The 16,902-nt window shown below is 33.7% G+C and overlaps 4 protein-coding genes across 19 annotated transcripts in view; 2 read left to right on the top strand and 2 right to left on the bottom strand.

The window, feature by feature from the left end:
* The window catches only part of LOC122571805 (protein tyrosine phosphatase type IVA 1), a 73,677-nt gene extending 67,909 nt beyond the window's left edge, over positions 1-5,768 (top strand). For 3 of the 5 annotated variants that reach the window (XM_043735969.1, XM_043735968.1, XM_043735972.1), the window contains exons 2-6: positions 1,305-1,630; positions 1,707-2,192; positions 2,271-2,402; positions 2,484-2,650; positions 2,732-5,768. In XM_043735969.1, coding sequence (XP_043591904.1) covers positions 2,076-2,192; positions 2,271-2,402; positions 2,484-2,650; positions 2,732-2,843 — 528 coding nt within the window. In that variant the 5' untranslated portion in view covers positions 1,305-1,630; positions 1,707-2,075 and the 3' untranslated portion in view covers positions 2,844-5,768. Of the gene's footprint in view, positions 1-64; positions 280-812; positions 931-1,304; positions 1,631-1,706; positions 2,193-2,270; positions 2,403-2,483; positions 2,651-2,731 lie in introns of those variants that run through there. The other 2 variants (XM_043735971.1, XM_043735970.1) reach the window with 2 other exon arrangements.
* LOC122571804 (proteasome inhibitor PI31 subunit) lies at positions 1,225-8,020 on the bottom strand. 2 transcript variants are annotated; one of them, XR_006318232.1, is made up of 7 exons: positions 7,684-8,020; positions 7,178-7,327; positions 6,829-7,085; positions 6,206-6,355; positions 5,983-6,125; positions 1,788-1,855; positions 1,225-1,418 (listed from the first exon to the last, which is right to left on the bottom strand). XR_006318232.1 is itself a non-coding variant. In XM_043735967.1 (5 exons), exons 1-5 carry the CDS (start codon positions 7,828-7,830, stop codon positions 5,999-6,001), a joined length of 831 nt encoding a protein of 276 aa, XP_043591902.1. In that variant the 5' UTR covers positions 7,831-8,018; the 3' UTR covers positions 5,952-5,998. The 2 variants fall into 2 exon arrangements, 1 of the variants encoding a protein (XP_043591902.1); XM_043735967.1 differs by lacking the exons at positions 1,225-1,418; positions 1,788-1,855 and having other exon boundaries at positions 5,952-6,125; positions 7,684-8,018.
* A 259-nt stretch (positions 8,021-8,279) lies between these two features.
* LOC122571803 (DNA repair protein XRCC1) lies at positions 8,280-10,330 on the bottom strand. Of its 2 annotated transcripts, none has more exons than XM_043735966.1 (3): positions 10,208-10,330; positions 8,575-9,896; positions 8,280-8,504 (listed from the first exon to the last, which is right to left on the bottom strand). In XM_043735966.1, the coding sequence occupies exons 2-3, from the start codon at positions 9,867-9,869 to the stop codon at positions 8,375-8,377; spliced, it is 1,425 nt and encodes a 474-aa protein (XP_043591901.1). In that variant the 5' UTR covers positions 9,870-9,896; positions 10,208-10,330; the 3' UTR covers positions 8,280-8,374. The 2 variants fall into 2 exon arrangements, with proteins under 2 accessions (XP_043591901.1, XP_043591900.1); XM_043735965.1 differs by lacking the exon at positions 10,208-10,330 and adding an exon at positions 9,989-10,188.
* Positions 10,331-10,896: 566 nt separating this feature from the next.
* Positions 10,897-16,902, top strand: part of LOC122571801 (kinesin-like protein KIF13B) — a 162,438-nt gene continuing 156,432 nt past the window's right edge. For 6 of the 10 annotated variants that reach the window (XM_043735953.1, XM_043735963.1, XM_043735959.1 and 3 more), the window contains exon 1: positions 10,898-11,202. In XM_043735953.1, coding sequence (XP_043591888.1) covers positions 11,148-11,202 — 55 coding nt within the window. In that variant the 5' untranslated portion in view covers positions 10,898-11,147. Of the gene's footprint in view, positions 11,203-16,902 lie in introns of all 10 variants that reach the window. The other 4 variants (XM_043735954.1, XM_043735956.1, XM_043735962.1 and 1 more) reach the window with 2 other exon arrangements.

Genomic DNA, 16,902 nt, shown 5'->3' with positions numbered 1-16,902 from the left:
GCGTGAATTCGATTAATGAACGCGTTCTCGGAATGTTGACCTAGACATTTCTATTTGCGAACAGTACAAATCCTTAAAACCAGATGCATAAAATGACGGAAGCACTTCTTCGAAACTAAACTGTCTGTTTCGCTTGGCATCTACGCAAAACTTCCGTGCCAAAGATAAGGAGAAAAGTCTTCTTTCTTCGGCGCTACTTGAAATCTTTTGAATTCAACACATTCAAGAAGATGACGCGCAACTAGCGCCACCGATAAATTTAAAAGATCTTAACGCCACGTTAGTTTTACTTTTTCCTTGTGAACATATCCGTTTCTGTTGCTTATAATTAAATTGTAACTAAATGATCTAATCACAATTCATACCATATAATCCATATATTTCGTAATAATTTGTATATTCACCTTTCTGTCAATTTTTTAATTGTATGCAATATTTTTCCATGTTACCATTTGCAAATAATTATTAACTAATTGAAGAAATCATATAAACGTAATTTCGTTTCGTAATCGAAGTTTTCACGAAACACGAAAGATAACTCTCCTTACTACTTTTATAATGCAAATTTGAGAAAAATGCGGAATAAAAATTAAACCTCGTATTTTTCGCCAGTATTCTCTTGCTACTAGTTTAGCATTTTTGAATTGAAATATTGATTAATTAACAAAACATAGATGAATAGAATTTCCTAAGATGCGTCGTAGTCACAATATGCATATATACATCGTATCCTGGTTTTGCATACAAGCTTTACCTCTAATCGATTTTACTCGAACTTCGAGATGTCGACTAATGTCATTATGACAACGCAGATCCCCTGGAATTTGCGTAATCGAGCGAACTTTTCTTCGGTGATAGAATTTGGTCTGCTGCATATTCGTAATGAATTATCGTGACAAAGTATTACGACAATTGTTTCGGATTTTTTGGGTGAGGATTTTAAAGAATATTTATTACGTGTGCGGATACTTATGAAAATTGGCGCAAGATTTGGCACGTGTCAAACATTCACAACTTGTAATCGCTTCCTTGTTGGAAACAAATCGAAAATATCTTACAATGACCCGACGTAGAATCTCTGTTACTTTTATAAATATATCATTTTTCGTTTATTATTTTTTGGAAAATACGTACGCCACGTTTTGTCTTCTGGACCTAACCTTCATTCATTCTACACGGTGCAAATATTGTTTAAAAGCAATAGTTCTTCAAGAAAAATTCAAGTAGAAAAATCAAAAATATATTTATTTATAATATAATTGTTGATATATAACATAATTATGAAAATTGTGTTTATGTTACAGTTTCCTGGTGAGTGCATCCTCACATACATGGAGTTTCAGCTGGATAGTGCAGAATACTGCCAGGCTCAACACAAATAGAGAGACACGCCCAAATACCCTAGAATCTGCTAGGTACTATTAAAAAAGAAACAAGGAAAGAACATCTTAATCAGGCAAAGAAAAATTTTTTAATACTGGGATCATTGCCTCGAAGTCAGAAAATCATCAGCTAGTCATCACGCAAAACATAGAAGAATTAAATAGAATCAATTGTTAATTAACAATATTAAATGCAAGCATTGTAGTTACTGAGCGCACCTGATCCAGGCGCAGCCAGTGCCAAATAGGTAAGCATCAAAGTCAGTGACTTTTGTTATATATAAGCTGGATCGTGCAAGGATTGTCACAATGATCTCTTTTCAGATAATCTTCCGAATCGTAGTCAAGGATCCCAAGTGGGAATCGATCGCATATCAACAACGCCTAATGTAACGTAGCCCTCACCTTTTCAGCGAAATTTGCACCTTAACAACCCTCCTTGAGGTCTACATGTGAACCCATTGTTCTGTCCTCTGTAAAAAAATAACAAAGTATTCAATTAGTTAAATGAAAAACAACTTTATAAGACTGACATCTATGGGCTAAGTTGTCAAATTCAGCCTTTGTTGCTTCATATAGTGTGGCACATTGCAAAAATAAAGAGAAACAGTGTCGTACAAAATTATTAAAAACATAAAACTTAGAAGCATAAAAGAAGTAGGAGTATTACACCACTTGTTGTCCAAAAAGGAAATGAGCAACATGAGGGTGAAGGATATCAGACCAGAACCCGCCGAAATCGAATACAAAAACATGAAGTTCCTTATTACTGATCGGCCCAATGATCAGACCATTCATACTTTTATTCAAGTAAGTTTTTCACTTTTGCTCACACACAAATATTGATAAACCGTAATACGATAATAATAAACATTGTTCTTCTAACAGGAACTGAAAAAGCACAATGTTAAAGAAGTAGTGAGGGTCTGTGAACCAACGTACAAAGTTGAGGAACTCAAAACAGAAGGGATCAATGTCATAGACTTGGTATTTGATGATGGCACATTTCCACCAAATGAAGTAAATATTATTTTGATAGTATTCTGAAAGTAACCACACAATATAATTTATTTGATTTTAATAACACAATTTTGATCATAGGTCATTGATGAATGGTTTGAGCTGCTAAAAAATCGATTTCGCGAGTCTCCTGATGCATGTGTAGCGGTACATTGTGTAGCGGGACTTGGTAGGGCACCAGTCTTAGTCGCACTTGCCCTTATTGAGCTGGGACTTAAGTATGAAGATGCAGTTGCGTTAATTAGGGAGTAAGTATATATACATTTTGATTTATCTTTATGCAATTTCTTTATATATGAGGTAGATACAAATGTTGTTTACTTTTGCAGTAAAAGACGAGGCGCTATCAACTCAAAGCAGCTGGCCTATCTTGAAAAGTATCGTCCCAAATCTCGGTTGAAGCTCAAGAATGGACAAAAGAACTCCTGCTGCGTCCAATAGATCAAACGATTTCTTTGAAAAGTTACTAATTCATACTGATTGGTATACCTAATTGTATAGGTTTTCGCGCCTGATAACAAGAGACATACTGTATCAACTCAGTTCTGAAAGGCCTATCAATGGAAATGCAACTGTACTTATGGAACAATTTTAATAGTATATTTTGCACCGTCTGATTCTCCAGCATAAATGAAGCGATTCAAGAGAAAAATAAATTGTATATCATTAGTTGCACTCTTCTTTTACGAAATTTTTGTATTTATTTTTGATACTAAATCAATATAAAATATGACAGAAAAGAAAAAGCCTTCTGAACATGGTATGAATAATAATAAAATTCGAATGGATCTGATTGTTTGTATAATGAATAAACAAAAAATGTAATCAACTTATGCGTTTTATGATAATACTTGGTACGTCCAAGATTTAAGATTATTGAGTATTCTAGAAGGCTGCATTTACTTGGTCCAATAAAATAAAATACACAATGTTACTAATTAATTTGTGAACATTAGTTAATATGTTATTTATGCGAGATACTTTAAGGATGGTTGGGGTAAACACCTTTGGATTAGTATGATTTGTAGTAAAATGTGGTTCCTTTGGTACTGCAGTTGTACCCAGCCGTCATCAAATTTAGTTATTTAAAGAGTTAGTGCAATAAGAAAATAACTCACATTTTCCATAATGATTAAATGAAAGGAATAAATAAATGTTTTAAGCAATTCAACATATTTACTTTCAGATTGTAATTAAGTACATATTTTTTGCAGATGTTTTGCGTATATAACACAAGCAAGAAGAAACATGAGTGAACGCTGCGTTGTAAATATTCTTTAAATACTGTTTTCTGTTTTGTATTATCACATCAAATTTGGTATACATTAGTTACAACCAACATAGAAATTGCAATACGCATTTCCATATACTTATCACATATGAATAAATTTTCGAACTTTGTATGAAATAAAACGATTTGCACAAAAATTAATAAATTTTTTTAAACGATCAAGCATTAATTTTGAAAATATAACAAACAAAAGGAACATTGCGTTGCATTTCCAATGGCATGCCGAATTGATGAGTGTTCTTAACTCTTACTGAACTTGAAATCTGCGTTAACTTGAAATAACGAATATTACGAAACAAAGTGAAGAAAAAAAATCACTCCAGAGTTATATATCACTTTTATCGTAGCTTAACGGCAATTTCACCAAAATTTAAAAAAAAACAGCCACTTTTATTCGATAAATTTTAAAAGGCTGCATACGCATTTTGTGTGGAGCATATATTGTAATCGTAATCGCAATTTTGGTAAAATTGTCGGTGATGCTGTACGCCACACTAAACTGTGTTCAGAAGATAGAAAAAAAATTCGCTCCTAAACTAATGAATGTAATATTTAGATCATTTCATGTGTCTGCAGATTTAACGTGAATGTACGTTTCTGTATATAATTATGATACACGAATTGCGTTCATAATCGTTTCTCGTGCTTATAGCGAAGGTTACGTGATATATGCTGACGAACTATTGTAGTCGTTTGTATTTTTTTCCTGTCCCAGTTTTTGGTAATTAGCGTGTAAGAAACCCAGATGAAATTTTTGTACGGAACTGTTAACTAAATAATGAATTTAATTGCACGATACGCCAATGATAAGATATATTCGTCCTTTTTGTGCATAACTTTCAAGTACCATTGTATAACCACTTGTACATTCACCATAATCGCAGACTCGAAATGAAATTTGAACCTGGTACAGCTACTTTTTTGTAATGTTAAAAAAACTGCAATATTTTTTACCAGAGGATGGGACGAGGGACATTCGTAAAAAAAAAGAAAAATTATCGAGTCTTAGATCCGAAAATGAATAATTTTCTAGTTATTCAACTTTTCTTTTCTCTATCTCCTTAGGTTTATTGTTAACAATTGATGACGATCGGTGAAATGTTCTTAATTTCTCTTTCCTTTACAACGAACTTCTTTTTTTCTTTTAAGTAAGATATTGATACTTTAATTAGGTATACCTACTAGCAATTCATCGTAAAAGTTACCATCAAATTTTTATCATGAGAAATTTAATTTTGCAAATCGATTCACTTCTTCAAGCGGTTATACTTCACTATCTGAAGTAGTTACGTTTATGAGTGAAGATATTTTATCTGTGATACATTTTTTTGTGGAAAAAAAGTGAAAATTAGAAAGGACATCAAATGATTGGGCTTATCGCAGAACGTGGTATCTATAAAAATGATATTTAAAGATCTTTTTCAGGATTGATCAGAATTGTAATACACAGTCAAATCGAATAGTCAATTGGTATTCATAGATCTTATTTAAAATTCTTAAAATCCTTATTTAGGAATATATTTTGATCTGAATATTTATTATGTCGCGTATTCACAGAGTATTAATAGAAGAAAGAAAGAAAGATTTCGTTCTCGAAGAATTGAATCGAAACGCTGTGTCAAATTTTATTTTATTATTCAGAAGATGAAAAATGACCCATAAAATGCACGAAATGTTTCGTTTAATCACTGCTATTTTATAAACGGCGATCATGAACATTCGTTTCATATGATGACTATTTTACGTTAAGAAAAATATAAAAAAATAATAGTGTTTCAATTCATATAAATAATAAAGAACAAGAACAACTTAGGTAGCAAAGAAATCCTCTATTTTGAACCGACGTAATGAAGTAAGAACAGTCACTCCTTTCGAATCGATTATGCAAAAAATAAATTTAACGAGTTAGCGCAATTTAAACAAGAATTATGATTATTGTATATTTGATTTATTAATGTAATTTCCTACCTAATGCTGTATTAAAGACATTAATTAAATTAAATGAAAAATTTTGTTATATTGTAAAACATCAGTAATGAAATAAAAAAGAATGGAAGTCGTTTTGTGAAGAAACATTTTGTGATGTATCATTTATATGTCTGATGCGTTGCAAAATAAAATGTTCCATTACAACTTTTCTTTTGCGAACGAGTGAAATCGTTTATTTCAGATAGCTTCGTTATACTACAGTTTTTTTTCTTCCTCTTTTATAAAATTAGAAGTATTTTGCGAATATAATAATCTGCACGAAACTATCGTTTAGGTAAGTATACTTGTTTTATTTCTTACATTTTGTTCTGTCGTTTTACATAAACATGTCGTCGTATCCTGGTGGGGGTAAATGGTCGTTGTCTGGGTCACGACGTGGTCTTGGTTGATTAATGTCTGGCGGGCCAAAAGGATCAAATTTTGCAAATGGTGGTACTGCACCTCTATAATAAGATAATAACGAAAATGGCGGTGTTAATACAAATAAAAACATATCTTTTATATTTCTTTATTATTTACTTACGGCGGTAGTCTACCAGGAACTCCTAAACCAGGTCTAGATGGGTTCATACGATTATATTCTGATGAAAATGGATCAAAAATCATACCACTACCCTGGGAAAATGGATTTAAATCTGCGGCGCCTACCCTTAAAGGATCAGCATCACGGTTCCTTTAAAATTTTAAACAAATATTTTAACAAGGTTCCAACATAAAATACTGGCATAAAGTTACTGTTTGCTTTACATAATGTTCCTATAGTACTGAAAAGAGAATATAATTATTTTAGGCATGTCATGGAGAAAGTAAAAATGTTTATACCAATCACGTTTGCAGGATCAATTGTATTCGTAAAATGTAAGATTTTTAATTCTCAAGAGGATTACTTTTTCATGCTTGAAATTAAACAGTAAAGATTTAAAATTCAAAAATTGATGAAAAGTCGTCCAGATTTATATCATCGGAATTATGAAAATTCTGTAAAGATGTTTCAAACATGTTATTTGTAAATTTAATATATTAAAATCGCATCGATTCTTCTCTTTTTTATCTCCCTGTCAGCCTTTATTATACAAAGATGATAACAAACATTTCTTTTTATATAAAATTACTCATAGATTCCGTATGAATCGATGCGAATATTACCATGGATATGATGCAGACGACGGACGTGTCGACTCTCCTACCCTTAATGGATTGTCTCTTGATTGATCATTTGTAAAGCTTGTTTGAGTAGAATTTCCGACCATATTGCCAGGAATCAATGCGTGTATAAGATCTTCCTGAATTACATTTATAACATTTTGATATGAAGGTATTACAGATTCTAAATCTCCATGAAGTTCATTTACAGTCTGATTAATTGGAAATTGAACATTGGACACATTTTGATCATCAACTTTCTGCAAAATAAAATATTTATAGTTATTATTTTGTCATTGTAGATAAGACAGATTGCTTCATAACATGTAACATATTATGTAATTTAAATTACCAACAAATTTATAAGTAAATCTTCGTCAGACTTTATACCATGGAATATGAACAATTTGCTGTCCTTTATATAACGTAATGCATAATTTGGACGTGTGTTCCATCCTTCTGGAAGTAACTGCGATCCTTTTTCTGTTGGTTCAAACGCTTTCTGATACAAAAAAAAAAAAAATAAAACCTTTTGTAATTATCACTAGAAGATTGCTCTATTCCTACAATTTTTATATATATTATAATAGTGCTGGAATAGAAGTTTCACTGTACTATCTTCAAGCTTATGCAATGACAATATTTGTATTTACATTAAAGTCGTACTATAAATCATTTATTACATTGGACATGCCGAAATGAAGATTAGTACAGGTTATGGACTACAAAATTTCAATAAGAACTTACATATGTGCCTTCTTTCTTAATTATACGAATAAATTTGCAAAAAAAGATGTTACTACATAAAGCGTTAGAATTGCGCAATATTTTATAAAGCACTGTTCTTTAACAACTTACAGAATCGCCGATTCCAATACATCTGAATCCATATTTTATAAGATACCAATGAACGAATAATATTAAAACATCCTCCTTTTTTGTAATCTGGCTATTATATATTTCTTGTACAAGTTCAAAGCCAAAGACATTCCTTGTATCACCCATTTTGGTATCTGAGTGACAGACAAGTTTTGAAGTTTATAAGTTTACGCCATTGGTGTTTGGATACAATTGACGATTTATTTTCCGGAACCGGTATAATGTTTCAACGATTATCCATTATTAATTTAAAAAATATTGAATTGTATTTTAAATCATCGCAATATATCGCTAAAAATTTTGTGTCTTCAAATCATGATTTTTTTAGTTTCGGTCGAAATGATTTTGCGGTAATGCGTACTACCGCCAAACAAATGAATCTTTGAAAACATTTCTAAATTTAAATTTTTGTTATGATATCCAAGATACGTATCTGTTCTGTTAGGACACTCAATTACATGAACATGTTTATTTTAATTTTAATTGGTAACGGAGCATGTGTAATAAACAAAGTTCGTTATTATTGTTATTGTAGTAAAAATTATATTAGTAACAAGCGAATTTTGTACAAGAACTAATATATTAAATAATTATATTTATTATGTACATATATATTGAGTTCTGTACCAGCACTTATTTTCAACACATGAAAAATATAAAAATATTGATCTCAGTAATAAGAGTCCGAATCCGTATCCTCTTCAAATGCATTGAGTGGAGATGAACTACCTAAAATCTCTTCTTCACTTTCTGGTTCAGCACTGTCTTTGGTATCTAGGGCATATCGTCTCCAAGGAAATCTAGAAAAAGGTTATTTACTATGTAGTATTAATTTACTTATTTATTTGTTATAGTTTTGTGCTGCCTTACCTTATCTTTTCACTAAAACATTTTTCAACAAAGGTGTGTGAGACAATTTTAGAGTGGCCCTTTAATTGTTGATACTTTGGTGTATTCTTAAAGGCACAGATTAAATGAGTGCATCTTTTGTTAGTTGTGTTAGGATCAGCAATATATCTTGCACCCATTTGAAGAGCCTTTTTCCTAATTTCATCTCTCTGTGGATTAACATATCCACTAAGTGAAAATGATACATCTTCAAAAAGCTTTGAAAATGATTTTTTTGGTTGTTTCACAGGTTTGTTAGGTGTAATTATTGTCTTAGGTTTTGGTAACTTTCCACAGTTATTACATAGTTTGTTTTCATCTTGGCATTGAGAACAATTTTGTTTTCTTTTATTCTGTTTTGAGGAACTTTGTTCAGGAGATAAAGTACGTTTTCTTGAAAGTGTACCATTTTTTTGGCTGTCATTTTTCTGTATATCATTTTTATTCTCTTTAATTGAAGTTGAAGATACAACATCACCAAATGGAGTTCTTACTACCGGTTTATCATTTGTAACTTTTTCATTTTTATGTTTAGTATCATTCATTGAAGTTGAACTATTAGAATCTTTGTTCCTAGCCCCAAATACTTCTTCTGTTTTGCCAGCTTCCAACTTTTGCAATAACGGCCTTTTCATTGGTTCTCTATCTTCTTCTTGTCGCTTAGAAAAATTACTCATACCTGTTTCTTTAACTTTTGCAAGCAATTCAGCCTTATAATCTGTTTTCTTGTGGCCAATCATTTTCATATACCTTTCTTTAATGTCATCAATGTTATTTTCCTCAGGATTTTTCAATTTGAATCTTCCAAAAATATCTAATCCCAGATCAAGTACAACTTCTGTTTTTAATTCAATGAAGGACAGTCCAAATAATTCTTTCAAATTTGCTGACTGCATGCAAGTTACTTTTACACGATCAAACTTTATTTTTATTGTGTCTGGATTTAGGTCTTTTTTTGTAAATATCTGTACTTGATCTCTAAATTTGCCATTTGCAGCTTCATCATGCGTTAAGAATTGATGGTTCACAATGGGATGCCATATGTCAGGTTCTGATGCTGTAGAAGCAGTAACAACTACTACGCAACTACGATAATTGCCAAGGTCTAAACCTGTGATACAAGATGATTCTGCCAATTGAAAAATAACAGTTGCAAGCATTTCTCCTGGTTTTGCGCAACGCCATGAGGAATGTGAACGATGTTGCAGAAGATTAGATACAGGGTATGATGGATGTTCTGAAGAACAGCTTATTACTTTGGTAAATTTAATAATCATTGATAACACCTCAGATTGATAAGATACCTACAATATTAAACACAAAGAGATTATTATGTTGTTGAATAATTATTTAAAAGCGAATCAGTGCATAATTATCTAAAAATAAATTGGTTTACCGCCAAAAATTGTCAAAGAGATACATGTAATAATGTGTGTATATTTCGTATACTATGTATATCAGCTATTGGTTGATAATCGCTAGTGAATTATAATCTTTAGGGATTACTTCGTATCATTATAGGAAATGTTTAAATTGAGTTTGCAAACTTGATGAACGTATTCGGTCTGTATACTTAAGAGGTTAATGTTTAGAAAAATATTTTTCTATTTAATACCTCAAGATAGTGAGTTTAATCCTTTTTCCCCTAAATGTTGATCACGTGTCTTTATTTACGTGCTTTTATGATTCGACTTGTGGTATGAAAACAGAGCTGTTGCTATCGATAAGGTTATTGGTAATATTGTTATGTTTTTGATAAATCGATATATCTGTAATATCGTTACGATAGTGATAAATTGAATTGAATTTGAAATTTATTGTTGTAAAAAATATAAGATATAGTTTTTTATTCTTTTCGTATTTCGAATGATGAATCGTGTTTTGTATCCGACAATTACCATAATGAATATCAAAAAATAATCAGTTATTGATTTTCGTGATTGTATATAATAGAGTTATTTAGTTTTAAAAGTCGGAATACTCGTAACTCATATTTAAATATTGTAAGAACATTAGGTAACGCTATTATCATAATATGCAAAGCAATAACTCTTATAATTTTGTATATATTATATAAACTTTATAAGTTTTTCATAAGTATTGTTATAGAACTTTATCGTATGTTTACGTTTTATTGCGTAAAAATATACGAACGTTTCAAATCGCGCGGTGATTTGTTGCCGTGTAACCTTTCCATCGATCGAATAATTTGCTGTCCTTTAGTTTCATATTCGGTCACCAGATGACAGATGGCTCAGAACACGTGACGTCATAGGACTTTCGGCTCGCGAGCGTTCCTAGCGGCAGTTCTCGGAAGCACGTTCACTCGATAGGACGACTGTCGTCTGGCGCACGACGAGCTTCAAGCAATATGGCGAAGTGTGTCATGGGCTCGGTGAGACGTAGTGCCGTTTGAAAGAATGAAAAGTTCGCGGTATGGGTTGAGAATAATGTAGCGCTATGAAGATCGTGTGAATATCGTATTTGTGTACAACAAAAGCATCGAGTAGTTCCTTGTGATCGGGATATACAGTGCGCGTTACCGGTGTGAAATCATGGCTACGGATAAAATAAAGGTTGCCGTTCGGGTTCGGCCGTTCAATCGCAGAGGTACGTACATCTGAAAATAAAGTATCATTATTTTACCATGTCTCTTTAATAATCGTTCTATCACTTGCCAATTTTGATTCACGTTGGATCACCGTATTTATCCGGTTAACGATTTCGAAATCGACCTTTGGTATTTACGGTCGGAGTACGTTTTGACAGTAACATTTTTTGTTTTTTTTCTTTCTATCGTCTCAGCGATACGAACGTGTTTTTCACCTGCTACGCTATACTGCATCTATTTATCGTGTCTCACGTTACTTTATCTCGCGCCCGTATCGATACTTTACGCCTGGTTAAAAAGCGTGCATGAGATGAAGAGGAGGGCTCATTCTACGAGACCCACTTCTCTAGTGTTTACTAGTTGAATCTCTGTCGCTCCCTTGTACAAAGCACAGAAAGTCACGGACCGTTTTAGGGATCGTTGCCTCTCCTTTCATCTCGATGCTTGGATTGACATCTGGGACCCGCTTGCACAATAATTTACTAATGAATAAAATTATATGGTGAATTGACAAGTGACAAGTGACAAGTTCTCCAGGTTATAGACTTCTCTTGCACTAAATTTCCACAATTTAAATTTATATCGAATAAGGGCAATTAAATCGCCAAATTTGTTGCTGTTGTGCAAAGGAATTTATTGATACTCGTAACTCGTGACTTGTAACTTGTCAAATATTTATTAATTCGATTATGCGAATCTTATTTTGCAATATCATATAAATGCCTATTCTATGTAACATGACAGATTCTATTTATAATAGAATTTTTAAACTAGAATTTTCGCTCCGTTTCGTCATATCGAGAATTACATAATTACAGTTACGCGTGATTTGTGTATTTAACAGTTGACATAGTATTGCAGCAGCAAATATCTAATGCTGACTAACGTAGTACTTAAACATAATAGCATATAAAATAATGAAGTTAAAGTTCTTGAACTCGAACTTGCTAGGATAGAAAATAATTATGAATGAATGGATGATTCGCGTGTTTCTTTATCATTCGCGTTTGTCTAAAAAGAAAACATGAAATCGTTGGCGTCAGTTGTCGCACGGTAAAACCGCGTGACAAAGAACAAACATGTGACTAAAAGTGACGTTACTCGTGTTGGCCTTCCGACGTCGAATTTCGATCGATCGGACGAGTGATTCTTACGAGTTCGACTGGTCGCAATGGCTATCTCGATTGGATTTCGCGTTATCACAACGACTCGATAACAAAATCGTACGTTTCGAGTACCTTGCGCTATGACTTTTTCATTTTCCATCGATTTCTCGAATGTCCTGTTACTAGATTGCGTATTTTTGTGCATCTTCATATATTTATCAACATCACTAAAATAATAAAATCTGCATGAAGATTTATTTCACCTACTAAAAAAATATGATAAATATTTCACTTTGAATGTCTCCTGTATTTTAGTTACATGCATTTCGTATATTTTTTACACTTTTAAATTTTCCACAGAACCATAAAAATCCGCAGTCTGCTTATTATACTTGATTTCACGGTGCGTGTACATGTGTGTGTACTTGTAAACTGTTGAAACGATATTCGATAACGATCGTGAATACAGCAACGAGCGCACAGGTGGAGTGATAACGTGACGATGACGTTTACGTGTCACCTTGTCGCTTTTAATACATAAAGGAAAAGATTTCTTTTTCTCGCGTATTCGATTTTTGAGACTCGACTCTGCTTTTTAAAATTTTGTAAATTTTAATGCCGAAGCGCTTGATCGATGCTTGTCTTGTATAATTTCCATTAATTTTCTCTGCTTTTTGTTCCGTGAAGTTAACCGATTTAACCCGTGACCGGCTCATACGTATAGAATCTTTTTTACTTTTATTTCCTTCGTCTCTTGTCCTTTGAAGAATGTTCTCCAATCGGTTGACGGAGCAGCAGGATATGCATGCGTTTGTCAGTGTTTTGACGTAATACGGTTTACCTCGGAATCGACATATCGTTAACACGCACGTTGATCGTGGACACGCCGTTAAAGCGTCGCCATTACCATTGTCCGTGACTTTTGCGCGCGGACTGCTGCTAGGTTAGCCCTGTTCTTTCGATCGTTCTCCGTATCGATTATAATTTTCTAACCTTAAAAAATACCTTCGGTGTGGACAAAATACGGAAAAGTGTTATTGGTACGTACGATTTTTCGTTTCAATTTTACATTGAACATGTTTTTCAAAATATTACGCGAGGTAAAGTTTATTTATTTCTTTTTTTTTTATATATATATTTTTAATGTGATTTGAAATAAGGTCGAAGTGATGAATTTTTTCAACGTGATATCGATCGAGAGATTTTTTGAATACAATATGGTCGGAAACGTGCTAAACGTGCGAACGTAATAGGATTCGATTGATTAATATAGGAGTTTGAAAGGTTAAAACACGGACAGAAGGCCGTTTTTCATTTCGAATCGACTACATGTGTAGGGTAGAGATCTCGAATCAGTTCTATCTATCGAAATGGAGGCACGAACACAGGGAGGAAAAGATCGATGACGTGTTAGTACATAGAGGCTGGTCTCTAATAGCGCGGATTATCAACAGGCACCGCTATTCAGGGAGAAGTGCACTCTCTCCGATAATTACTCACCGTCATCGAATAATTAAGGAAATAAAAATAAATCGAGAGGAAACGCTCGTGCGAAGAGTAACGATCGCTTCTCTCTGCTCTCTCGGCCACTCGTTGCTAATTTTCTCTGACTTGTTACTAATTTCGAATATTACAACCGTTACAATTACTTACGTTAAATTAAATCGTCATCGTCAGCAACCATCTCTTCACCTATTTTCAAGCTAGAATAAATGATTCATATTCTCGTCAGACAAGTAACATTACACAACATATTTAACAATATTTAAATCGTCCCTTCTTATACAAACCAACAAATACGAAGGTAGCACCGTGTGCGAATATTAACGTTGGCAGTTGCACGTATCTGGTGCTGTTTAAAACGCGCCATAATTCAGTCGTATTGATCAAAAATTCTTTCCTCGTATTTCGTCGGTTATTTGATCGCAAGCATAGTTCTCGAAGGAAAGAAACGTAACGCGGGAAGGATCCAATCGAACGGTCTTCCATGTTGTTTCGAATTCTCAAAAAGGATGAAAAGAAGACACAGTACATGGAATGGGGTGCGGAAACGCGATATCGTCGATCGTTTTAGACGTTCAATATGCTTGGTTCGAGCGTCTCGTATCAAAGGTTGACAAGAGTAAATCGAATCGAACGGCAAGATCGTACTGAATGGGATCGAATCGATTCGATTGGCACATTCCAGGAAGAACGACGAGGTTGCGGAACGATTCTCTATCACGATCCACTACTTCTGTGTCATCGTTTTCTTATCCTATAACGGGGGTTAGTCGATTACGTGCAAACGCTGACCAGGCGTTCGATCACGTGCCGAATATCTGGGCCAAGGATTCCGCGGAAGGTTTCCGCGAGTTCAAAGCTACCGATTCCTTGTACGCTGACGCGGATCTTGGAGTTCTCGAGTCCGTAAACGTCGATTTTCTGTGACTAATGGACAGATGTTGAGCCTCTACCGATGGACAGACCTTAACTTTGCTACGTTTTTGAAATTTTTATATTTCAGTCTTCTCTCTCTCTCTCTCTCTCTCTCTTTTTTGTTATTTTTTTCTTCTTATGTTTAAGGTTTAGTAATGGCGAATTACGTTTATTTTTCTTGTAACGTACAGAGAGAAATTAGGAAATTTGTCTACCTGTATGATTTTGCATGGCGCACGTGATAAAAGGATTACAAACTTTTACGTACATGGTATTTCCTCTTCTATAATCGAACATAAATTTTGATTTCTACGTTCAAGTTTTGCTTCTCGCTTCTTTGGCGAATAAACAGGTCGTGTAATATTTGTAACGCAAAATTGAAAGGGAAGATTATGCACGCCAATGAGATTTCTATTCATACTTTGTCCGAACTGTGAACATAATTTTGTCATCAGCTGGTATTGACATGATACGCGATCACTTAGTTGCCAATATTTCTCAATGTTAGAAAAGTATAATTCGCTGGAGAATGACTGGAAAAACGTGGCGCGGTTAAATGATAGCATCCAGTGCGTTTGTACAGAATGTTCTGTGAATTTTTGTAACGTTGGCAAAGTACGAGTTCCTACACTTTCTGGCGAGACTTTTTACGGTTTTTCTAAAATACTCGACGACAAAGCATAGACGATCAAAAGATCATTTGGGAAAGATACGATACTGTGTGTACAATTGTTGATTTTCGCATTTCTATATCATTCGGTGGCCGAGACAGAAGGTATTTTGATATGATTTACAATTAGTTGAAAAGAGAAGCAACCGACTGTGACCAAAGATAATATTGCCTTTCCACGATAGACGATAAATCCAGAAAGTTTCGTATAAAACCAACTAAATGACAAGAATATGATATAGATAGCAAGAATAAATATTTAGTTGCTAAATTAAATAAAACAATTTTCTAGGCAACGCGCAGTCATATGGTAGACAAGACATGTGTTGTCTTTCGAGATCAATAAAATGACTAATCACGTTATGTATACGTAGATTCATCGATATGATATAAGGTAAAAAAAGTAAAAATACATATTTAATTCCTGATCAAACGAGCAAGTTCTTTAGATGATATGGTGCTGTATGGTTGATAGCACGTTGAATTAAAAAATTCTCTTCTATAGAAGATAGAAGAAAGTAAATGTTACTTATCGCGTTTCCACGCTGTCGTTTATATTCGAATAAGAGGCACGTACGAATGGAAAGACAGAGCTGACCCGATTAATCGTTTCTCCAATAATCCGAATCAATTATCAGGTTTCGTGCGAGACCAGTAATTTGTCGTGATATTTATAAGCAGAGCTATATCTGCACGTGTAAAATAGCTAGACATGAAAATTCTCTGGTCGAGGTCGAAATCAATCGATTTATGATATTCCCGTTTACCGATGACATACGGTTATGACGTTTTCCAGTTATTCATCATGCCATACGGCCAACTGGCAGATTTACTGACCGCCTGGTTTGCGGCATCGTGCAATTTTTCATTCTCTTCCTTCTGGCATACACTGTTACTTGTACACTTGCTTGCCAACCTATATCACGTTGACTGCCACGACACCCGTATTCGGGTGACAGTAAAGTTTCCGGTAGGGCCGCGTCACCCGTATTCGGGTGGCGCTTACTTGACTACTTGCGAAGGATCGTCGTATCGTAGGTATCTGAAAATATATTCCAGAGGAAATAATAAAACTATTGAATTGTTACAAAAGAATTAATACGAAAATGGTTTATGAAAAAAATTATTTACTCGAATTATTAAAATATCGATGGAAGTACCTAGCACAGAGAACGCTTGGTACTGCGGTACGAGAGTGGCCTGACGGAGATTTCATTGTCAACGTGATATAAGTTAGGCCAGTAGTCGGCGACCCTTTTACTAAAAAGGACGTGGCAAATTGTTAGTTGATGACAAAGGATAGCTTATCTCAATTTCACTGGAGTGGAATTTACAAGCTTGTAGTACACACGATATCTATTATTATTGAGATATGTGTTTCTTTTTATTTGGTAGACTATTTGCAATCAATTCTCATTGAGAGTTATAAGCAAATTCTTTTGGCGTGGCACTGTAACTTGCATTATAATAGTTTATAGTATGTTTGATTCTAGTTGAATCTAATG

Source organism: Bombus pyrosoma, linkage group LG10 (genome assembly GCF_014825855.1).
Source record: "Bombus pyrosoma isolate SC7728 linkage group LG10, ASM1482585v1, whole genome shotgun sequence".
Lineage (NCBI taxonomy): Eukaryota > Metazoa > Arthropoda > Insecta > Hymenoptera > Apidae > Bombus > Bombus pyrosoma.
This window is presented reverse-complemented; position numbering and strand designations above follow the sequence as displayed.